At 32.8% G+C, this 26,028-nt stretch overlaps 1 protein-coding gene across 1 annotated transcript in view; it reads left to right on the top strand.

The window, feature by feature from the left end:
- Window positions 1-1,449: 1,449 nt before the first annotated feature.
- Window positions 1,450-26,028, top strand: part of LOC142356573 (uncharacterized) — a 32,544-nt gene continuing 7,965 nt past the window's right edge. The window contains exons 1-3 of the mRNA XM_075408694.1: window positions 1,450-1,458; window positions 19,810-20,170; window positions 22,291-22,775. Of these exons, the coding sequence (XP_075264809.1) occupies window positions 1,450-1,458; window positions 19,810-20,170; window positions 22,291-22,775 (855 nt within the window). The remainder of the gene's footprint in view (window positions 1,459-19,809; window positions 20,171-22,290; window positions 22,776-26,028) is intronic.

The raw sequence follows: 26,028 nt of genomic DNA, 5'->3' as shown, positions 1-26,028 counted from the left end.
AAATTGACTTTGTTTGTTTCAAGACATTGCAATGTAAATTAAAGCACAGCAAATACACAATTGGACAAAATGATAAAATTATATGTTTTCATAACTAAAATCGAATTTTTGTAAGACATACAAAATTTGAACAATTTATTAAATTATTGAAATTTTGTGGTACGAGAATCAAGACAAGCTCGTTTTTTGCTTAAAGGCATCTTGGCGTATTTTTGCAGCCAACACCAGCCATTATTGTTTGTATAATCACAGCCTTCTTAGTTTGATTAAATTTTGAATTCTCCGTATCTCAATTTCCCAGTCTCAACTTATAGAGCTATTATTGTATCAACACAATTCAAGAATTATAGATTAAAATATGTCAACTGCCTTGTCATATATATCAATAAAATCATTTACGGTCAAAATGCCAAGTATGTATCAGCACTTAACGAATCATATTCTACATCAAAAATATTATGTCAGAAAAATTTCGAATTTCCGAAAATTTAATTTTTGCTTTGGAATCAAGGGTAGTCCAAGTCTTGGTCAGGAATTTGGAACTTGTTTTTGATTTTCCCAATTTTCCTTGTACTGGAAATTGAAAGAAAGACTCGCATTTAGGCTTGTTCATCAATAATATGACTTGGTGGCTTGGTTGTAGGTTTGTGTTCAGCTGAGCCCGTTATAATACAATGTCTTCGAAATTCAAACTTCATTATTTTAAGTGGAATTATGTTTGACTGAATTCAACAAAAACACTCCGCAAATAATAAGCGGTATCTTTTTTGTCATAGCGAAATATTTGTCGTTCAGACCTCATAGAAATATTAATTTTGCATTTATTTGACAAAATTTAAATTTAATTTGAGTTTAAGCTAACATTTAGTAAATTATTTGACATTTAATTTGACAAAGTTTTTGAAGTCGATGCGCATGTTTAAAAGAGAAAAAAAACACTTTCAGAGATGAAAAAGATTTTCCGTCTGAGTGGTCAAAGAGAAATCAACACCCATTAAAATCCAATAAAAAAACTGTCGTTTTTAATGTCCTAATTGTGATGAACTTTTATAATTAACCTGTTATCTTCTGTTCGCAATCTTTCACTATGTTCCTTTCATTATGAATTTTATTATCAAACAGGAAAATTATACCGCCACTTAATTTGCTTTTATTTCGAAGATTTCTCTATGAGCAATTTCTTTAGTTGTAGCTCTCAGCGAAATTTGAGAGCTGAATTTGAAACAGTTCATTCACTTAACACAATCAGAGAAACAAAAAACTTGTTTCATCTTGCAGTTAACAGAACTGCCCACCCAATGTTGACTTTTTAGACGATCTATAACCTAGGTTGTTGGTTTTGCAAATTCTGTTTTTCAAGCAATTTTCTGATTGATGTATTTTCCCATTTTTAGGGTTCAACATTTATCCCACATTTATTGGGAGATACATACGGTTTCATTATAGGTCATGGCTCAGGTAAGAAAAATCGTTGACTAGTTAATTGAAAAATTACTCCTGCTTTCTTTTTTACCAAAAAACATTTCTCTTCTGTTTTTACCATTCCTTTGATCAAAATTTTTCCACTCACAAACACATACACACATGCGCACACACACACACACACACACACACACACACACACACACACACACACACACACACACGCACTTTCAACACACACAACACACACACACACACACACACACACACACACACACACACCCAAACACATACACACACACGCACATACACACCCGCAAGTACACACAAACATACAGATACACACATACACACACACACCCACATATATAGACACACGCACACACACATACAGACACACATACACACAAATATACGTACGCAAGCACACATGATATCCAAACAAAACGAAAGCGCGAAAATGTTTTTTTTTCACCTTGAATTACTCTATCTCGCCATATTAAACAAGATAGGTTGGTTTAAAGTAAAGAAAAAGTTACTACCCCATCATTAGCACCACAAATTGGTCATCTTTAATAACATAGAATTTTCATGAATCTAAGAGAACAATAATGCTATTTCGGCATGAGTTCAGGTCCTCCAAAATTGCAAAACTCATTTCCTCGCTTAGCAATCAAAGAATGGAACAGTCAGCCAATCAAATTATAACAAAACGAAACAAGATTTTCCTTGTTACCTAAAAAAGTGCATCTGATCGTTGTTTCAATCAAGTCTCTGTTTATGGAAAATACTGCTGAGTTGTGAATTTTAATATTTTATCTAATTCTGACTCGAAATTCAGTGTGCTTTTCTTGGAAGAGTTTACTAAGCGGCCCCAGTGAAAAGAAACTTGATACACCTTGCCAAGACATGCAAGATCATGACAGTCTTGACAAAACATGGATTATCTTACCACGATCTTGATAGGACAAAAAATCTTGGTACATCTTCGTAAGATCTTGCCATGATCTTATCAAGCAATATAAAGAAAATTTCTTGACTAAACATGCCAAGATCATGATTAAGCATGGCAATACAAATTTCAATGTAATTGAGAGGGGTAAAAAGTAATCAAAGTGTTGAGGTTGCTCTTTTCCTGGACGTTATATTTTTAAGTTGGTCTTTTCAAGACTTTTCGCTTTTAAACAATCTTTTTTGTACTTGGATTATCGAATCCGTTTCTGTTGGTCATATATCAATAAGAATACAATTCAAACCCCCAAACGACGTTTGTTTAAATACCTCAACCCAATTTTTTAAGGATTGCGGCACAAAACACCAAAAAATTATGAAAGGTGATAGTCTTTAAACAAGTGAGGGTAAAATGAATCAAAGACGCTTTTCGGTATACAATTGACAAAAACATGTTTTCGGATTTACAATTAGCAAAAAACAATTACAAGGCACATCCATTTCAATGAGAAAACACGAAATTAAATTATCAAGTAGAACTGTAGAATTATTATTTTATTACCAGGCGATTACTTTTATTATTTCTTAAAAAAAAATTTGAAGTCGTTTGGCCCCTGCTCTCGTTAATTGCAGTTATTTGACCTATGGCCTTATTAAATTTAATATTTGATTTAAATGAGAGGAGCAAATAGCGATTAGAATTGAGTATTTGCTCTTTTCCTCAGCATTATGATTTTAAAATGCACTCTGCAAGATTTTTCTTATTTAAGAAAGCTTTTTTGTCCTCGGATTCTCGGATCTGCTTCTGTTAGTCATATATCAATAAAAATACAATTCAAACCACCAATCGATGTTTTTTAAATCACTTCAACCAAATTTCTTACGGATTGCGGCACAAAACATCAAAAAATTATGAAAGTGATAGTCTATAAACAAGAGAAAAGGATCAAAGACGCTTTTCTGTATGAAATCAACTAATACATGTTTTCGGATTTACAATTAGCAAAAAACAATCACAGGGAACATCAATTTCAATGAGAAAACACGAAGTTATATTATCAAGTAGAACTGTAGATTTGTTACTTTAATATCAGGCGATTACTTTTTATATTTCTTTGAAAAATAATTTGAAGTCGTTTGCCCGTGCTCTTGCTAATTGCAGTTATTTGACGTATGGCCTTGCTAAACTTAATATTGGTTTTGAATGAGAGGAGTAAATAGCCATCAGAATGTATTAATTGCTCTTTTCCTCAACATTATGTTTTTGAATCGCACTCTTCAAGATTTTTATTATTTAAGCAAGAGGTTTTTGTCCTCCGATTCTCGAGTCCGCTTCTGTTGGTCATATATCAATACAAATTTATTTAAAATCCACCCAAAAAATTTTTTTTAAATCACCTCAATCCAATTTTTGTTGGATTGCGGCACAAAACATCAAAAAACTATGAAAGGTGATAGTCCTTAAACAAGACGTTAAAGTGGATCAAAGACCTTTGTTGATCTAAAATCAACTAATAAATGTTTTCGGATTTACAATTAGCATAAAACAATCACAGGGCACATCCATTTGAATGGCACAAAGAGAAATTATTTTATCAAGTAGAACTGTAGAGTTGTTACTTTATTATCAGGCGATTACCTTTATTATTTCTTAGAAAAATTTTCTGAAGTCGTTTGCCCACTGCTCTCGTTAATTGCAGTTATTTGAACTATAGCCCATTAAACTTAATATTTGATTTAAATGAGAGGAGCAAATAGCGATCAGAATTTAGTAATTGCTCTTTTCCTCAACATTATGTTTTTAAAATGCACTCTGCAAGATTTTTCTTATTTAAGAAAGCCTTTTGTCCTCGGATTCTCGAATCTGCTTCTGTTAGTCATATATCAAAAAAACACAATTCAAACCACCAAAAGATTTTTTTTAAATCCATTCAACCCAGTTTCTTACAAATTGCGGCACAAAACATCAAAAAATTTTGAAAGCGATAGTCTATAAACAAGTGACGGTAAAATGGATCAAAGACGCTTTTCGGTATAAAATCAACTAACACATGTTTTCGGATTTACAATTAGCAAAAAAAATCACAGGGAACATCAATTTCATTGAGAAAACGTGAAATTAAATTATCAAGTAGAACTGTAGAATTGTTACTTTAATGTCAGGCGATTACTTTTTATATTTCTTAGGAAAATATTTTGAAGTCGTTTGCCCCTGCTCTCACTAATTGCAGTTATTTGACATATGGTCTTGCTAAAGTTAGTATTTGACTTGAATGAGAGGAGTAAATAGCGATCAGAATGTAGTAATTGCTCTTTTCCTCAACATTATGTTTTTGAATCGCACTCTTCAAGATTTTTATTATTTAAGCAAGCCTTTTTGTCCTCCGATTCTCGAGTCCACTTCTGTTGGTCATATATCAATAAAAATTGAATTGAAGCGCCCAAAAAAATGTTTTCTAAATTACCTCAACCCAATTATTTATGGATTACGGCACAAAACATCAAAAAACTATGAAAGATGATAGTCCTTAAACAAGTGCGGTTAAAGTGGATCAAGACCCTTTTTGATATAAAATCAACTAATACATGTTTTCGGTTTTCCAATTAGCGAAAAACAATCACAGGGCACATCCATTTCAATGACAAAACACGAAACAGTTATCAAGTAGTACTGTAGAATTGTAACTTTAATATCAGGCGATTTATTTTGTTATTTCTTAGAGAATTATTTTGGAGTCGTTTGACCTCTGCTCTCACTAATTGCATTTATATGACATACAACCTTGCTGAAATAAATATTTGATTTGCATGAGAGTCATATTTACCGATCAGAATGTAGTGATTGCTCTTTTCCTCGTCATTATGTTTTTGAATCGCACTCTTCAAGATTTTTATTATTTAAGCAAGAGTTTTTGTCCTCCGATTCTCGAGTCCGCTTCTGTTGGTCATATATCAATACAAATTTAATTAAAATCCCCCCAAAAAATGTTTTTTAAATCACCTCAATCCAATTTTTGTTGGATTGCGGCACAAAACATCAAAAAAACTATGAAAGGTGATAGTCCTTAAACAAGACGTTAAAGTGGATCAAAGACCTTTGTTGATCTAAAATCAACTAATAAATGTTTTCGGATTTACAATTAGCAAAAAACAATCACAAGGCACATTCATTTGAATGGCAAAAAGAGAAATTATTTTATCAAGTAGAACTGTAGAATTGTTACTTTATTATCAGGCGATTACCTTTATTAATTCTTAGAAAAATTTTTTGAAGTCGTTTGCCCACTGCTCTCGTTAATTGCAGTTATTTGAACTATAGCCCTATTAAACTTAATATTTGATTTAAATGAGAGGAGCAAATAACGATCAGAATTTAGTAATTGCTCTTTTCCTCAACATTATGTTTTTAAAATGCACTCTGCAAGATTTTTCTTATTTAAGAAAGACTTTTGTCCTCGGATTCTCGAATCTGCTTCTGTTAGTCATATATCAAAAAAACACAATTCAAACCACCAAAACATTTTTTTAAAATCCATTCAACCCATTTTCTTACAAATTGCGGCACAAAACATCAAAAAATTTTGAAAGCGATAGTCTATAAACAAGTGACGGTAAAATGGATCAAAGACGCTTTTCGGAATAAAATCAACTAACACATGTTTTCGGATTTACAATTAGAAAAAAAATCACAAGGAACTTCAATTTCATTGAGAAAACGCGAAATTAAAATATCAAGTAGAACTGTAGAATTGTTACTTTAATGTCAGGCGATTACTTTTTATATTTCTTAGGAAAATATTTTGAAGTCGTTTGCCCCTGCTCAAACTAATTGCAGTTATTTGACATATGGTCTTGCTAAATTTAGTATTTGACTTGAATGAGAGGAGTAAATAGCGATCAGAATGTAGTAATTGCTCTTTTCCTCAACATTATGTTTTTGAATCGCACTCTTCAAGATTTTTATTATTTAAGCAAGCCTTTTTGTCCTCCGATTCTCGAGTCCACTTCTGTTGGTCATATATCAATAAAAATTGAATTGAAGCGCCCAAAAAAATGTTTTCTAAATCACCTCAACCCAATTATTTATGGATTGCGGCACAAAACATCAAAAAACTATGAAAGATGATAGTCCTTAAACAAGTGCGGTTAAAGTGGATCAAAGACCCTCTTTGATATAAAATCAACTAATACATGTTTTCGGTTTTCCAATTAGCGAAAAACAATCACAGGGCACATCCATTTCAATGACAAAACACGAAACAGTTATCAAGTAGTACTGTAGAATTGTAACTTTAATATCAGGCGATTTATTTTGTTATTTCTTAGAGAATTATTTTGGAGTCGTTTGCCCCTGCTCTCACTAATTGCAGTTATTTGACATATGGTCTTGCTAAATTTAGTATTTGACTTGAATGAGAGGAGTAAATAGCGATCAGAATGTAGTAATTGCTCTTTTCCTCAACATTATGTTTTTGAATCGCACTCTTCAAGATTTTTATTATTTAAGCAAGCCTTTTTGTCCTCCGATTCTCGAGTCCATTTCTGTTGGTCATATATCAATAAAAATTGAATTGAAGCGCCCAAAAAAATGTTTTCTAAATCACCTCAACCCAATTATTTATGGATTGCGGCACAAAACATCAAAAAACTATGAAAGATGATAGTCCTTAAACAAGTGCGGTTAAAGTGGATCAAAGACCCTTTTTGATATAAAATCAACTAATACATGTTTTCGGTTTTCCAATTAGCGAAAAACAATCACAAGGCACATCCATTTCAATGACAAAACACGAAACAGTTATCAAGTAGTACTGTAGAATTGTAACTTTAATATCAGGCGATTTATTTTGTTATTTCTTAGAGAATTATTTTGGAGTCGTTTGACCTCTGCTCTCACTAATTGCATTTATATGACATACAACCTTGCTGAAATTAATATTTGATTTGCATGAGAGTCATATTTACCGATCAGAATGTAGTGATTGCTCTTTTCCTCGTCATTATGTTATTAAAATGCTCTCTCCAAGAAACTAGTTTAAACAAGTGAGGGTAAAATGAATCAAAGACGCTTTTCGGTATAAAATTGACAAAAACATGTTTTCGGATTTACAATTAGCAAAAAACAATTACAAGGCACATCCAATTCAATGAGAAAACACGAAATTAAATTATCAAGTAGAACTGTAGAATTATTATTTTATTACCAGGCGATTACTTTTATTATTTCTTAAAAAAAATTTTGAAGTCGTTTGGCCCCTGCTCTCGTTAATTGCAGTTATTTGACCTATGGCCTTATTAAATTTGATATTTGATTTAAATGCGAGGAGCAAATAGGGATTAAAATAGAGTAATTGCTCTTTTCCTCAGCATTATGTTTTTTAAAATGCACTCTGCAAGATTTTTCTTATTTAAGAAAGCCTTTTTGTCCTCGGATTCTCGAATCTGCTTCTGTTAGTCATATATCAATAAAAACACAATTCAAACCACCAAAGGAATTTATTTAAATCACTTCAACCCAGTTTCTTACGGATTGCGGCACAAAACATCAAAAAATTATGAAAGTGATAGTCTATAAACAAGTGACGGTAAAATGGATCAAAGACGCTTTTCGGTATAAAATCAACTAACACATGTTTTCGGATTTACAATTAGCAAAAAGCAATCACAGGGAATATCAATTTCAATGAGAAAACACGAAATTATATTATCAAGTAGAACTGTAGATTTGTTACTTTAATATCAGGCAATTACTTTTTATATTTCTTTGAAAAATATTTTGAAGTCGTTGGCCCCAGCTCTTACTAATTGCAGTTAGTTGACGTATGTTCTTGCTAAACTTAATATTCGTTTTGAATGAGAGGAGTAAATAGCCATCAAAATGTATTAATTGCTCTTTTCCTCAACATTATGTTTTTGAATCGCACTCTTCAAGATTTTTATTATTTAAGCAAGAGTTTTTGTCCTCCGATTCTCGAGTCCGCTACTGTTGGTCATATATCAAAAAAACAAAATTCAAACCACCAAAAGATTTTTTAAAATCACTTCAACCCAGTTTCTTACGGATTGCGGCTCAAAACATCAAAAAATTTTGAAAGTGATAGTCTATAAACAAGTGACGGTAAAATGGATCAAAGACGCTTTTCGCTATAAAATCAACTAATACATGTTTTCGGATTTACAATTAGCAAAAAACAATCACAGGGCACATACATTTGAATGGCAAAAAGAGAAATTATTTTATCAAGTAGAACTGTAGAATTGTTACTTTATTATCAGGCGATTACTTTTATTATTTCTTAGAAAAATTTTTTGAAGTCGTTTGCCCACTGCTCTCGTTAATTGCAGTTATTTGAACTATAGCCCTATTAAACTTAATATTTGATTTAAATGAGAGGAGCAAATAGCGATTAGAATTTAGTAATTGCTCTTTTCCTCAACATTATGTTTTTAAAATGCACTCTGCAAAATTTTTCTTATTTAAGAAAGCCTTTTCGTCCTCGGATTCTCGAATCTGCTTCTGCTAGTCATATATCAATAAAAACACAATTCAAACCACCAAAAGATTTTTTTAAAATCACTTCAACCCAGTTTCTTACGGATTGCGGCACAAAACATCAAAAAATTTTGAAAGTGATAGTCTATAAACAAGTGACTGTAAAATGGATCAAAGACGCTTTTCGGTATAAAATCAACTAACACATGTTTTCGGATTTACAATTAGCAAAAAAAATCACAGGGAACATCAATTTCATTGAGAAAACGTGAAATTAAATTATCAAGTAGAACTGTAGAATTGTTACTTTAATATCAGGCGATTACTTTTTATATTTCTTAGGAAAATATTTTGAAGTCGTTTGCCCCTGCTCTCACTAATTGCAGTTATTTGACATATGGTCTTGCTAAACTTAGTATTCGACTTGAATGAGAGGAGTAAATAGCGATCAGAATGTAGTAATTGCTCTTTTCCTCAACATTATGTTTTTGAATCGCACTCTTCAAGATTTTTATTATTTAAGCAAGAGTTTTTGTCCTCCGATTCTCGAGTCCGCTTCTGTTGGTCATATATCAATAAAAATACAATTCAAACCACCAATCGATGTTTTTTAAATCACTTCAACCAAATTTCTTACGGATTGTGGCACAAAACATTAAAAAATTATGAAAGTGATAGTCTATAAACAAGAGAAAAGGATCAAAGACGCTTTTCTGTATGAAATCAACTAATACATGTTTTCGGATTTACAATTAGCAAAAAACAATCACAGGGAACATCAATTTCAATGAGAAAACACGAAGTTATATTATCAAGTAGAACTAGATTTGTTACTTTAATATCAGGCGATTACTTTTTATGTTTCTTTGAAAAATATTTTGAAGTCGTTTGCCCCTGCTCTTACTAATTGCAGTTATTTGACGTATGGCCTTGCTAAATTTAATATTGGTTTTGAATGAGAGGAGTAAATAGCCATCAGAATGTATTAATTGCTCTTTTCCTCAACTTTATGTTTTTGAATCGCACTCTTCAAGATTTTTATTATTTAAGCAAGAGTTTTTGTCCTCCTATTCTCGATTCCGCTTCTGTTGGTCATATATCAATAAAAATTGAATTGAAGCGCCCAAAAAATGTTTTCTAAATCACCTCAACCCAATTTTTTATGGATTGCGGCACAAAACATCAAAAAACTATGAAAGATGATAGTCCTTAAACAAGTGAGGTTAAAGTGGATCAAAGACCCCTTTTTGATATAAAATCAACTAATACATGTTTTCGGTTTTCCAATTAGCGAAAAACAATCACAGGGCACCTCCATTTCAATGACAAAACACGAAATTAAGTTATCAAGTAGTACTGTAGAATTGTAACTTTAATATCAGGCGATTTCTTTTGTTATTTCTTAGAGAATTATTTTGGAGTCGTTTGACCTCTGCTCTCACTAAATGCAATTATATGACATACAATCTTGCTGAAATTAATATTTGATTTGCATGAGAGTCATATTTACCGATCAGAATGTAGTGATTGCTCTTTTCCTCGTCATTATGTTATTAAAATGCTCTCTCCAAGAAAATTCTTATTTGGGCAATCTTTTTGTCCTCGGAATCTCGAATCCAATTCTGTTTGCCATATATCAATAAAAATACAATTCACAACCACAAAAAATGTTTTTAAACCTCAAATCGATTCATCCAATTTTTTTTTTGGATTGCAGCACAAAACACCAAAAAATTATGAAAGGTGATAGCCTTAAACAATTTAGGGTAAAATGGATCAAAGACGCTTTTTGGCATAAAATCAACTAATACATGTTTTCGGAAATACAATTACCCAAAAAAATCTCAGGGCACGTCCATTTCAATGAAAAAACACGAAATTAAATTATCAAGTAGAACGGTAGAATTGTAACTTTAATATCAGGCGATTTCTTTTATTATTTCATAGAAAAAAAGTTTGAAGTCGCTTGTCCCCTGCTCTCGCTAATAGCAGTTATTTAACCTATGGACTTGCTAAACTTAAAATTGATTTGAATGGGAGAAGTAAATAGTGATCAGAATGTAGTAATTGCTTTTTTCCTCAACATTATGTTTTTGAATCGCCCTCTTCAAGATTTTTCTTATTTAAGCAAGCCTTTTTGTCCTCCGATTCTCGAGTCCACTTCTGTTGGTCATATATCAATAAAAATTTAAATCGAAACCTCCAAAAATGTTTTTTAAATCACCTCAACCCAATTTTTTTATGGATTGCGGCACAAAACATCAAAAAACTATGATCGGTGATAGTCTTTAAACAAGTGAGGTTAAAGTGGATCAAAGACGCTTTTTGGTATAAAATCAACTAACACACGTTTTTGGTTGTACAATTAGCAGACAACAATCACATGGCACATCCATTTCAGTGACAAAACACGAAATTAATTTATCACGTAGAACTGTAGAATTGTAACTTCAGTATCAGGCGATTTCTTTTATTATTTAAGCAAGTCTTTTTGTCCTTCTCGAATCCGCTTCTGTTGGTCATATATCAATAAAAATACAATTCAAACCCCAGAAGAATGTTTTTTAAATCACTTTAACCCAACTTTTTTTTGGATTGCGGCACAAAACACCAAAAAACTATGAAAGGTGATAGTCTTTAAAAAATGAGGGTAAAATGGATCAATGACGCTTTTCGGTATAAAATCAATTAAAACATGTTTGGGATTTACCATTAGCAAAAAACAATTACAGGGCACATTAATTTCAATGACAAAACACGAATATAAATTATCAAGTAGAACTGTAGAATTGTTACTTTAACATCAGGCGATTACTTTTACTATTTCTTAAAGGAATTTTTTGAATCAATTAAAACAGGTTTTGAGATTTACAATTAGCAAAAAAGATATCACAGGGCACATTAATTTCAATGACAAAACACGAATATAAATTATCAAGTAGAACTGTAGAACTGTCACTTTAATATCAGGCGATTACTTTTATTATTTCTTAAAAAAATATTTTGAAGTCGTTTGTCCCCTGCTCTCGCTAATAGGAGTTATTTAACCTATGGCCTTGCTAAACTGAATATTGGAATTGAACGAGAGGAGTAAATAGCCATGAGAATGTATTAATTGCTCTTTTCCTCAACATTATGTTTTTGAGTCGCACTCTTCAAGATTTTCTTTATTTAAGCAACAGTTTTTGTCCTCCGATTCTCGAGTCCGCTTCTGTTGGTCATATATCAATAAAAATTTATTTCAAATCCCAAAAAACGTTTTTTAAATCACCTCTACCCGATTTTTTATGGATTGCGGCACAAAACATCAAAAAACTATGATCGGTGATAGTCTTTAAACAAGTGAGGTTAAAGTGGATCAAAGACGCTTTTTGGTATAAAATCAACTAACACACGTTTTTGGTTGTACAATTAGCAGACAACAATCACATGGCACATCCATTTCAGTGACAAAACACGAAATTAATTTATCACGTAGAACTGTAGAATTGTAACTTCAGTATCAGGCGATTTCTTTTATTATTTAAGCAAGTCTTTTTGTCCTTCTCGAATCCGCTTCTGTTGGTCATATATCAATAAAAATACAATTCAAACCCCAGAAGAATGTTTTTTAAATCACTTTAACCCAACTTTTTTTTGGATTGCGGCACAAAACACCAAAAAACTATGAAAGGTGATAGTCTTTAAAAAATGAGGGTAAAATGGATCAATGACGCTTTTCGGTATAAAATCAATTAAAACATGTTTGGGATTTACCATTAGCAAAAAACAATTACAGGGCACATTAATTTCAATGACAAAACACGAATATAAATTATCAAGTAGAACTGTAGAATTGTTACTTTAACATCAGGCGATTACTTTTACTATTTCTTAAAGGAATTTTTTGAATCAATTAAAACAGGTTTTGAGATTTACAATTAGCAAAAAAGATATCACAGGGCACATTAATTTCAATGACAAAACACGAATATAAATTATCAAGTAGAACTGTAGAACTGTCACTTTAATATCAGGCGATTACTTTTATTATTTCTTAAAAAAATATTTTGAAGTCGTTTGTCCCCTGCTCTCGCTAATAGGAGTTATTTAACCTATGGCCTTGCTAAACTGAATATTGGAATTGAACGAGAGGAGTAAATAGCCATGAGAATGTATTAATTGCTCTTTTCCTCAACATTATGTTTTTGAGTCGCACTCTTCAAGATTTTCTTTATTTAAGCAACAGTTTTTGTCCTCCGATTCTCGAGTCCGCTTCTGTTGGTCATATATCAATAAAAATTTATTTCAAATCCCAAAAAACGTTTTTTAAATCACCTCTACCCGATTTTTTATGGATTGCGGCACAAAACATCAAAAAACTATGATCGGTGATAGTCTTTAAACAAGTGAGGTTAAAGTGGATCAAAGACGCTTTTTGGTATAAAATCAACTAACACACGTTTTTGGTTGTACAATTAGCAGACAACAATCACATGGCACATCCCTTTCAGTGACAAAACATGAAATTAGTTTATCACGTAGAACTGTAGAATTGTAACTTCAGTATCAGGCGATTTCTTTTATTATTTAAGCAAGTCTTTTTGTCCTTCTCGAATCCGCTTCTGTTGGTCATATATCAATAAAAATACAATTCAAACCCCAGAAGAATGTTTTTTAAATCACTTTAACCCAACTTTTTTTTTTGGATTTCGGCACAAAACACCAAAAAACTATGAAAGGTGATAGTCTTTAAAAAAATGAGGGTAAAATGGATCAATGACGCTTTTCGGTATAAAATCAATTAAAACATGTTTGGGATTTACCATTAGCAAAAAACAATTACAGGGCACATTAATTTCAATGACAAAACACGAATATAATTTATCAAGTAGAACTGTAGAATTGTTACTTTAACATCAGGCGATTACTTTTACTATTTCTTAAAGGAATTTTTTGAATCAATTAAAACAGGTTTTGAGATTTACAATTAGCAAAAAAGATATCACAGGGCACATTAATTTCAATGACAAAACACGAATATAAATTATCAAGTAGAACTGTAGAACTGTCACTTTAATATCAGGCGATTACTTTTATTATTTCTTAAAAAAATATTTTGAAGTCGTTTGTCCCCTGCTCTCGCTAATAGGAGTTATTTAACCTATGGCCTTGCTAAACTGAATATTGGATTTGAACGAGAGTAGTAAATAGCCATCAGAATGTATTAATTGCTCTTTTCCTCAACATTATGTTTTTGAGTCGCACTCTTCAAGATTTTCTTTATTTAAGCAACAGTTTTTGTCCTCCGATTCTCGAGTCCGCTTCTGTTGGTCATATATCAATAAAAATTTATTTCAAACCCCAAAAAACGTTTTTTAAATCACCTCTACCCGATTTTTTATGGATTGCGGCACAAAACATCAAAAAACTATGATCGGTGATAGTCTTTAAACAATTGTGGTTAAAGTGGATCAAAGACCTTTTTTGGTATAAAATCAACTAATACATGTTTTCGGTTTTACAATTAGCAAAAAACAATCACAAGGCACATCCATTGCATTGAAAAAACAAGAAATTAAGTTATCAAGTAGAACTGTAGAATTGTAACTTTAATATCAGGCGATTTCTTTTATTATTTGTTAGAAAAATATTTTGGAGGCGTTTGTCCTCTGCTCTCGCTAATTGCAGTTATATGACATACAGTCTTGCTGAAATTTGATTTGCATGAGAGTCGTTTTCACCGATCAGAATGTAGTGATTGCTCTTTTCCTCAAAATTATGTTTTTAAAATGCTCTCTTCAAGAAATTTCCTATTTAGGCAATCTTTTTGTCCTAGGATTCTCGAATCCGTTTCTGTTGGTCCAGTATCAATAAAAATACCTTTGAAACACAAAATCAATGGTTTTCACTCGCTTCTGTTCATTTTTTTTATTACGGCACACACATTGAAAGAATTGTGATATGTGAAGGTCTTTAAACAAGTGAGGGTAAAGTGGATCAAAGAAGCTTTTCGATTAAAAAATTAACTAATTAGTGTTTTTGTTACACAAAGACAAAAAACAGTCCCACAGCACCCAATTGCGCTGATCAAATTTGAATTAATTTCAAAGTCATTAGGTTTGCAGTCTTGTTCCTTTCAAAAAAGAATTAAAAACAATTTTTTTAAAGTTGTTCGTTCCTTTTTTAGTTTCTTGGACTCTTCATTCAAGTGCCCTTTGTTTTATCAATTAAGTCTCATTGTCTCCATACGAAGAATTTTCTTATCTTGAGCTAAAGGGAAATCGAACAATATTTCGTCTTGAAATGACAAAGAATGCATATATATTTTCTGAAAACAATTAGCAATTTTGTTACGGACTGTTGAAGGCGTTGAATGTTTCAGAATTAACATTTTCTTTCGATTTATTTTGATCTTTTACTTCATTCACAGCCTTCAAAGAAAAGAAAACCAGGTAAATAAGAACATTTCAACAGATAACCAGCAAAATCTGCGTTTGCGGAGGAAAGAACTTGTTTTATCACATTGAGAAAGGAACTTAATGTTTTGTACTTTTTCAAAATTCTCATTCAGTTTTTGACCAAAACAAGAATTTTTGGCATAATCTGTTGCTGTTAAGACGTTCTTACCTGGAATGGCTAGTCATATTCCTGAAATTATTCTGCAGAACAGTTATTCAAGGATGAAAACGGAAAAACAAAATCTTTTCTCAAATTTTATGGCTGAGTGGTGTTTTGCACAATTTAACAAGTTTTTCGGCGTGCGTTTTGTGTATTATAGACACTATTTAAGTTGTTGAAGCTAATTGTATCAAATAATGGGGTTATTTCAACAATTTTTCTTTTTTCACGATTTCATCAAAATTCTGTGTATGTTGTTTTATGTCAAAACACACAAAACATCAAAGCCTTCATGGTGAGGTGGGAAATTTTTCCCACCTCACCATGAAGGTTTTCCGTGACCTAAAACGTCAGATTCGACCAGAATAACACCCACAAGTACGCCAGGAACGCTGTTTCACTTTGTTTTACGTCGGTTCCTGAGATTTTGGGCTTCGCTAATGGCCCAAAAAATGGGGTATAGAATAGTATTTTGTTAATATCTTCTAAAGTACTAACCAAATGAAACGGGAGTAGTTGCATTTTGTTGGCACTAAACCCCTTTTGCTTGCAATGTGTGATTGGTTTCTCAAATCGACGTAATCAAAAAGTTATTAATGTTTAATCTTGAAAAATTTCGAATTTTCGGGCTATTCTGGGTGACCCAAATTTCGTTACAACAAAACTAACTTTTTGCGGAATAATTGCTAGTGTTTTAGAATCCTCTGTTAGTGGGGATTTTCCCCATATATAATTTTCCTAGCATTTTACGGAATTGATACAGTGAAATTTGGCTCTGAAGTCAGGTCAACTCGTTTTTTTGGTCATTTGGCAGGGTACACATTTTATGCTATAACTTCTTCTAGAGTGGACCAATTGTACTCTTTTTTCAATATGATGCGTATCTCAAGCAGTGCTACAAGCGGTACTAAAGGGGTTTGTTTTTGTTCTGCCGTTTTCACTCCTCAGGAGGTCAAACTGGGGCCAATTTTCGTGGCCAATTTCTCGATTGGCCACGAAAATTGGCACCAGTTTGACCTCCTGGGGAGTGAAATACTACCATGAATACGAAATACGATATTAAACTTGTTATGTGTTGAATTAAACGGCGAATATTAGTATTTTAGATTTCTGGTTTACTGGAGAGTCTCCCCATATATATTTGGCGCATGGTGTTCCGAAGACATGGTGCTTCATATGGTGTTTAGCGAAACGTCAGTCGGGCTAGGTCAATTTTGTCTTTTGGTACGGTACGTTCATGTTAGAATTTCTCCACATAGAGTGATCCGATTTTTGATCTGTCTGTTGATTTGAACTCAAAATGAGCCGTACTTGAATCTCTGTAAATAGCGTTTTGTTTCTGTCAGCCGTTTTCGAGAAATTGGCCAAAACACATACGGTCATTTTGACCTTTTAGTGACTGGTACGTTTAGCGTTTCTACATGTGAAATGGTGAAAAAATTGACTTTGACTGCATGAATAGGCTAGCTGAACTCCACTTGTAATGGGTAGTCTCCCCCATATATATTTTGTATAGGGTTTTCTGCGATCGATGGGGTCCATTTTCACTCTGCAAATGACCCCCCCAACCCCCTGATTTCTATGATGAGGTAATTCACTTGGGAAAATGTGAAAACTGTTGATTGATGGAATTGCAGAATGGGGCATAAGAGGGTAAGCTGCTATGAAAACATATATCCTCTGATTCATTAAAGGAAAGTTAGTTACAAACAAATTCTATTTTGACTATAGCGTTTATGTGTCAAACACTTGTTGGGTGGTGTTTTTAACCAGAAAATTTTGGTCTCCATTAAACTATGAACAAAGGACATGGGTGAACAGATGGGAATGGGAAGAGTGATCTTTAAAAAGTCAACTGAAGCACCTATGATAAATGTTTAATTAAAAACCTCCTATAAATCGTATTTTTAGAAATTAGAGCAAATTTTTTTACTTCCTCATAAAATTCCAGGGCCATCCTTAATGACACTGTTGCCCCTCTTTTACTTCAGATAGTGTGGGCTTCAACTTCAAAAGAGAGTTAGACAAGGATAAAAATTTTTTTCAGAAACGCAAATTTAGTTTAAATCTCATTATACGAAGTGCTTCTGTATTTCCTATTTTTTTAAGGCAGACCCAAAGTTGGCTCCTTTTACAGCCTTAAGGTATATAGAACTAGGGCTACTTATTTCTGCGCGCGAAGTAGGCTTACATATATTTCTAAGACTGACCGACTCTATAAAACACTGAATGTATACTTCAATTATAAGGATGCATAAAAGAGTTAACACCGGAGTCAGAGTTATACACATCGTGCAACTACTCTAATATACTGACTTCAGTCAGTGGAGTTAGCGCTATATAAAAGAGAATGGTGTCTTCTTAGTCTCTGATTGGTTGGAGGAGTACATCGAGTATTTCTACTGCTACACTTTGAATGAAAATAAGCAATAGTTCTAAATAAAAACCCGTCCGATTTTTTTCAAATTGATGTTAACAAATTTGATATGATGTAACATCAATTACAATACATTGTACCAATGCCCCATGCTTTGAATCAGGAAAAAGAGTAGATTTTCAGCAATTTAAATTAAATTAAACTAATAATTGCATGGGGAGCCGAAACTGACAAATTTGAGAACTAATTAGCGGCAACGGACGGTTTGAAAATTCCTGTTCTCCATAATGTATAATCATAAAAACAATATAATTGACTATACACAAAAAAAAATTCATGAGAAATATGCTAAATGATTGAAAACAAATGATTTGAATCAGGACGTGAAAAAAAATAAAAGCAACATGTTTTACAGAAAGTTTTTGCCAACTCATCAAAAAACAGTAAAAAGGCGTCATCAACAACAATTTTCCAAAAGTCTAATGGGAGCTAACTAAGCACCAATAGATCTACCTCTATTAAACCCTATATTATAGATTACCCTCTAAAACCGTGCTACGCCAAGATTAAGTTTACCTTTCAATCTTTTGAACTTCGAAGTCTATGCAAAACAAAAATTGATTACTGTAACCTCAGAATTTTCCCGCCTAAGAGATAGAAGAGTGGAGCTGCCCTAACCTACTTCATCCTGTCGATCCGTTGGCAGCCTATTTCATCTCAAAGAAATATAAATATTTTGTGTTAAGATCCAAAGATCCAGTATCCTGAAATGTGTTCTCAGGTACTGAAATAACCTGAGAACACATTTCAGGATACTGGATCTCAACACAAAATACCCGGGTCGAGGTTTTGACAAAAAATAATGTAAGATTAGCGGTGAATAGCGGTGAAAAAAAACTTTTTTCACCGCAAAGCGCCCGCATCTTTTAGCGTTGAATGCGCTGAAAGCGGTGAATTTTTGTAAGAATAGCGTTGAATTTTGCGGTGAAAAATTTTTTTCACCGCATTAACCGGAATTCTTACAAAACAGAAACTGCCGTACAAGGGTTCGAACCTCTACCTCATGCATGTGAGCAACTTCGTAATCCACTGCGCCATCTGTCACCTACTTGAATGATATTTCCTGTGAATATAAGATAAGCGTTGAAATTAGCGCGGTGAATAATTGTAAGATTTGCGATTTTAGCGGTGAAAAATTTTTTTTCACCGTATTCTGCTGGTAGCGGTGAAAAATTTTTTTTCACCGCATTCTGGTGGTAGCGGTGAAAAATTTTATTTCACCGCATCTTGCTTGTAGCGGTGAAAAATTTTCTTTGACCGCTTAAGCGCTGAAAAAAAATTTTTCACCCCTTAAAAGTTTTTTTTTCACCGCATTCATCGCATTGAACGCAAATCTTACACTTTTACTCAAATTCACCGCAAATCTTACATCTTTTAGCGATTTTTAGCGGTGACACCTCGACCCGGGATTTATATTTCTTTGAGATGAAATAGGCTGCCCACAGGATAAAGTAGGTTCAATAGTACCAGATATAACAGCAGTGGAGATGCTATTTTACAGTATCTGAACACTGTTTTTACATCATTAAACTGGTTTTGACATCATTAAACTGGTTCTACATCATTTCACCCCTATTCATTTAACCCCTTATCATTTAACCCCGATTTATGCACCGCTCTATCATTTAACCCCTCCATCATTTCACACCTCTATCATTTCATCCCGCCAATTAGCAGTCGACATTAAAGGCATGTTTTGTCATGATTAAGTGGATAAATTAATCCCATGTTCGGTTGTGATAGTTTCAAATCAAGTCAACTGAGCACTGGTTATTACGGCTTATACACCATCATTAATCTTTTCGCAGACCCCCTGTCCATAAAAAAATACCTCGCTCAATTTTAACGTCTATATGGGAAGATTATAGGGAGGACGTTTTACCCAGATTGCACACCCCTTTTTCAGGTCACAGACGTAAATTTACCTTCATCAATTTTTGAAGAAAATATTTCTAACGAATACAGTCTTTCCCTTTGCGGTGACAATTACCAACTTGGACAGATAGAATCAGTCAAGATTCTGTCTAGTGCATTGGCTCTATTTGGAGTGATTGGTAATGTACTCTTGTACACGACAGCTTCAAATTTCTCTCAGAAGTCATCGGGACAAGAGTTCATAAAGTGTTTGGCCATTTCTGATCTCATCGCTGTTTTCGAGGACGGGTTTATTGAGTCATTTTTGCCTTTAGTGGGAATCGATCTGTTGACTTTGAACAATAGACTTTGTCAAGGTCTGAGCTGGTTCACAGCAGCTTCGACAAATGCAGGTTAGTTTCAGGATTCCCTTGGTTTAGACATTGATCTCCTAAAAAAACACTCATGAAAATTTTTTAGTTTGTTAGGGCTTAATATTGACTGAAACCGCACCGTTACTGAATCCTAATTATCGCTAAGCACACTGAAAAATGAAGTTTTTTAGTGATATATTTTCTAAAAACATAAATTTTTAAGATTCTGGGATCTCTTCTGTTTCGCTCCCTCCCCAGCATTAGGAGTTGTTTGACCCTAAAAATATGGGGCAAATTTGCATTCACACGTAAGTGAATCTTAAAACCAAATTTAATACATGTATCTTTAATTAACTCTTGTGAACAACGATTACCTTAAATTTGAATGCCATTTTTGGATCATATAAGCAAAAAACGGATGCGGAGTTCACAACAAAGGAAACTTAAGAGTACCTACAGAAAGTTGTCATTAGATTTCACGTTCTCGCCGTAAATATATTTGAAAATTTTTAAGTAATTACATTCTACGTGCTTGGTTATTAAAATCGAAGTAATTGAAATTTGAGTTTAGTGTAATTATTATCTATGCTATTGTTATTAACAGCTTTTTAGTAACCGGATTTCTAAAATTTATGGTAATTAAATTTCACTTGTTTTGAAAGTTTTGAAATTTATTTAATCTAATTCTAAGATTAGTTTAATTTACAAGGTAAAGTTCAAGTTTTCTCCTTTCATTTTTTTCAGTTTATCATAATTTTCATGCGCGTGAACGAACTACGCTCATATTGTGAGCTTTAATTACTCAAATTTATTTAAAGCTAATTAAAAAGTCACGTTTTGAATTGTGCATCTAAATTGGTAAAAAGATTTTACGTGAATTCTACTTAGAAAAGATAGATAGTAGATTTCACAAGTTCGTAAGCGTTGTCCACGAGCCCCCCGTAGGGCAGCAAAATTCTCTTAGCGTCAAACGACTCAAAATGGGTGTTTTTATGCCACCTACAATTTATGTGTTGTTATAAAGCAGGTTTCGATAAAAATTAGGACGAGTGACTGGGGGCGTAAAATATATACGCTTGATAATATAGAATACAGACTAGAATACAGAATAGATACAGATTTTATTAATAAGTGTTTTTTCTATGATTAGCGGTTTTCAAACGGCGGAGCATCTGCTGACTATGTCAAAGGCAAAAGCGAAAGCATTTTGTAAGCACGAGTAAAATTTTTTGAGAACATAAAGCAGTCGTATGCGATGGTTTTGCCTGGCCGCATGATTCATCACTGGTCGGAATATTAATTTCAATTTTTGGATCCAACATTAACATGTTGTGTTAAATAAAAAAACAGATATTGGTATGGATCGCGTCAATTTGTTCATAAACAATTTTGACCAAACACTGTCTCTTTATAATCTTCTTTTGGTCCACCTGTCCTGTCTTTTCATAGATCGACAAATTGAGATCTAAACCTAGGCTCAATCTCTGCTATCTACATCTTGATGAACAGAATAATAAAGCTCAGCGATTGGTATTATATTAAATAGACTCCGAGAAGGACAAATAAGTTGTGACAGTGACATTGTGACAATTTAAATGAAAACCATGTATAAAATTAATATGAAGTTAGATGAAATTTGACTAGGGGCTTTCTGGTAGGTAACCTGACTCTGATGAAGTCATTGAGAACATCTAGTATTAATCGAGAACCGTGCAGTGCCTCGAGATGTAGGCCACAACTTTGGAGTGACTTTGAAAATCTGGAACTGTAGTTAGAAAAATCTGGCATACTAGAATCTAGCACCGCATAGATCTGGCTGTTTTATTACTTGCACGTGCTTGTTACAAGTATGAAACATGGTAATCTGTACATGTAATCTTTTTGGTCTGAACTTCGTCTGACTTTGGTCCGTTTTATGCAGGACCCCTCCTCCTCATCACCCTCCCCCTCCTCCTCGCCCTCCCACTCGCCTTCCCCCTCCCTGTCCGCATGTCAAATCTTAAATTCAAAAACAAACTTAAAACCAGATTTAAAAGCATGTTAATAACGTATATTGGATCGTAAATAAGTTACTTGAGCAACTCATTTGTGATCAGATATATTTCATTAAGATGATTTTTAGTTTTCATTAATAATGGAGGTTTTCAATTTGCTTACAGCAATTTTTCTTCCGATGGCCACCAGCCTGGACAAAACAGCCGCTCTCTTCAAACCGCTCTGGTATCGCAAGTCATCAACGACCAATAGAGCACAGTTAATCACCTTTTTCATCTGGGTAGCCTGTACCTTTTGGACTTTTCCCCTATTCTTCGAAAACGCAATCAAAGAAGAAGTTTGCAATTTCAACTCAACCGATTCAAGTTTGTTCACGCAGAGTCAGCTGCGACTTTATTTGTTGAGTCTGTTTGCGATTGGTGTGTTTGGGTCCTCAGTTGTGGTGGTTGCAGCCAATATTTCACTAGTGTTGAAGTTGCGACAGAAGAGTTCAACATTGTCAAGGCGAGACAGAGAAGTTACATTGTCGCTGATTGTGGTGTCAGTGTCCTTTTTTCTATGTCAGATGAGTATGGGGGTGATTACTGGGTTTGAAACAGTGAGAGCTGCCAATGATTCAAAGATGGCTAGTTTGCTTAATGCAATTAAGGTCAGCTCCACTTCTGATCTCTTTTTGATTAGTCGAAAACTATTTAGTTTGTTAAACTCCGATTAATTGTTCCGACCCCTCTTGAGAGGGGAGGAACTATATACTCAAATGGGTTTTTTTTTTGTTCAGTCAATTTTGGCCGATCGATATATTCATCGTAGATATGTGAGAGTGAGACTGGTATCATTAGAAAGCTTGTCCAGCGTAGAATATGGAATTAAAAAGTTTTTTTGATTTTCGTTTTTGACAGGGAGATATCGAGGTTTAAACTTGCGAGAAAATAGAGAGTGAATTCCGTTGATTTCATTCACCTTTTATCGGAATTTTTGACAAAAATTTTGCCAATTTTGATAAAAATTAATAAAATTTTTCAAGAAAATGTTGTTGATTTTACGTTAAAAGAACTAATATATTGTCGGCTATTTTCATTGAATTTTTTGTCACAAATTCCGGCTAAATATTTCACAAAATTTAGACTTTTCCATCAAAAACAGCACGAAATAAGTTTCCTTTAGCTCAATCTGATTAAATTTGCAGGAAGTGCACACCCAAACACCACTAACACAATTTTTGTAGACTTAAAAGGGACTAAGTCCACTTCAACTTCCGTTGAGAGTGCTCTGTAAATAAAACTTTGCCGTTTTTTGCTAACTTTATTCGTTGATTATCAAAAACGCAGCATTTATTTTTGATTTTTTCGCTAACAAAATATCTATATCAATGACATTCAGAAAATTAATTATTCCTAAAAGATAATCAGCATTATCAAGACTGGTTCTGTACCAATCTTGGACCGTTACAATCCAAAAATAATTCGAATTGTCGTCAGTCGGTTTTTTATAAAAAGAAATTCGACTTTTTTATATTAATTAAATAACAGAACATTTCAAATCAAAGCTCATAAGTGATAGGTTCTGTTGGCTTCCTATTTAGCTCAAAATTAATTTATCTAGTCGATTGCTTGAAAGCCTATGGTCGTTTTGACTTTTAAATTAATTGATTTTTAAACAAAAAATGACTTATTGAACTTTGCCTCCATTTTTCTCTTAATTTGGTCAACTTGTAGCTTAGTGTCGGCAATCAAAAAGTGCTGCTTCTTTCTGTTGAATTCAAATTTTTAGATTTTTTTGCAGTTTTAAGCTTTAAGTTATTGTGTTCTGGCTTTGATACTACCAGATTTCACAATTTTTTTTTTAATTTACAGGTGATTGTCCATTTTTCTTGTTTTCTAGTTTTGCCAAATTATCACGTTATTGTCAGTTCATATATCACATTTTTCGCGTTCAAAATAAGGCACAATTGATAAAATTTAAATCCTTAAATATATACATTGTTGTTCTTTACCGCTTCGACAGTACTTTCTCGAAGAATTTAATTGAAGTCTTTAATTTTGTCTTTAACTGTCGTTTTTACTTTGTCTTTTAGTCGTATTCAATTACCTGTACAATGACCCGGTTTTATTGGCTTTTCCTAGAAGAGTAAACTAGCCAATGTTCTGATATTAGAAGATAGATAATGGCTTTCATGACTTTGAAAACAATTTTTTTCCAAAATGAAAAAAAAAACATTTGGACCTCGCAATTTTGTTCCTTTTATTGTCTGTTTGTTACCTGGCCTCGTTAATTGAATGTTAAAGATGACATTATTTTTGTTATGGGAAGGTGTCAAAAGGGATTGGTGTCACAAAATCTAATGTTTTTAAAGAATTCGGTACAACTTTACTGGCTTCGACACGGGTTTTTCGCAAAAAAAAAGTAAATTAATTTTTGATTTTTGTCATATTTGACGTTCTTTTTGTAGAAGTAAGACTTGTTCTGGATAAATTCAGGTCTTGAGGGCTTCCTGTGGAAGAATAAACGAATCTATTCAAGTTTTTCACTTTGTAATTAATGGCTCTCATGTCTTTGGAAATAAACTTTTTCGATAAAAACAATTATTTCATAATCTTGCTTTTTTTCCTTTCGTCTAATTGTTACCTAGTTTCATTAATGAGAGGTCACATAATACATTTCATCGGAAGGTGTCAAAAGGGATTGGTGTCACAAAATCTAAAGTTTTAAGAGAATTCGTTATGACTTTACTGGCTTCCACACGGGTTTTTCACAAAAAAAAGTAAATGAATTTTTGATTTTTGTCATATTTGACGTTCTTTTTGTAGATGTAAGACATACACTGGATAATTGCAGGTCTCAAGTGCTTTCTTTGGAAGAATAGGAGAATTCATTTTGTAATTAATGGCTTTTATGTCTTTGGAAATAAATTTTTTTCGAAAAAAAAGCAAGTTTTACATAATTTTGCATTTTTTTCTTTTTTGTCTAATTGTTTTGGCTTATTTTCATTAATGAGCGGCCACATAATACATTATCGGTGTTCGACGAAGGTGCAATTGGACATAGTTTGGGGGCCAAAGTATGGCTTTAAGGCTTCCAATGCATTTTTGGCAAGTTTTAATTGATTTTTAGTTTGTTGTCTATATGTTGTTCTCTTTGTAACAGCATAAAAAATTGAATACCAAGAGTTCCTAATTCCCTTCTATAGAAGCATGTGTAATTGTAAATCTATGTGATATTTTTAGTTGATTCCTAATGGTTTTCATTACTTTTAAATTAATTGTTTCTTTAAAAAAATTCAGCGAATTTTCTAACTTTAAAGTTTCTGTTCTTTTTTGTCTAATTGTTACCAAGCTTTATCATGAACTGGTGAATAACCATTTTTTTTCCGGTGAATTACAAGTTAATTTGTTTATTTTTGTTTTTATCTGACGCTATTTTGACTTTGTTATTAAATTTTTTTTTTAAAACGGACATAAATTATTTGATGTAATTAATGTTTGTTGTTGTTGTTTGATTTTTCCGTTGTTCTTCGCTCGCTTTCTTAATATCGGCATATCTCATCAATCTAAAGCATCATTTTTTTACTGAACTGAGTTATTTGCTTTGGAGGCTTTCTTTTCGTTCACACACCAGTTTTTTTTTTTGAAAAAATACTTGAATTTTTGTGTTTTTTCTATCTGATCCTCATTTGGTAGACAATTATGCCAAAATTATGGATGATCGGGGTCGGAACTTTATGTGCGATCGCACATTACCGGGCCGCCTTGTTATTCTTTGTATTCATAAAAATTATTATAAATGGTATCAGAAAATACCCAATGCCAAAATATCCAATGTGACAAAATACCCAAAATTTACCCAACATTTTACTCTAACGTTGAATTTACTGGAACAATTATTTAGCATAATATTTTAGTTAG

This window comes from Convolutriloba macropyga, chromosome 1 (assembly GCF_964194025.1).
Source record: "Convolutriloba macropyga chromosome 1, txConMacr16.3, whole genome shotgun sequence".
In the NCBI taxonomy this organism is placed as follows: domain Eukaryota; kingdom Metazoa; phylum Xenacoelomorpha; order Acoela; family Convolutidae; genus Convolutriloba; species Convolutriloba macropyga.
The sequence above is the reverse complement of the archived record's forward strand: the minus strand, read 5'-3'. Positions and strand labels throughout refer to the sequence as shown.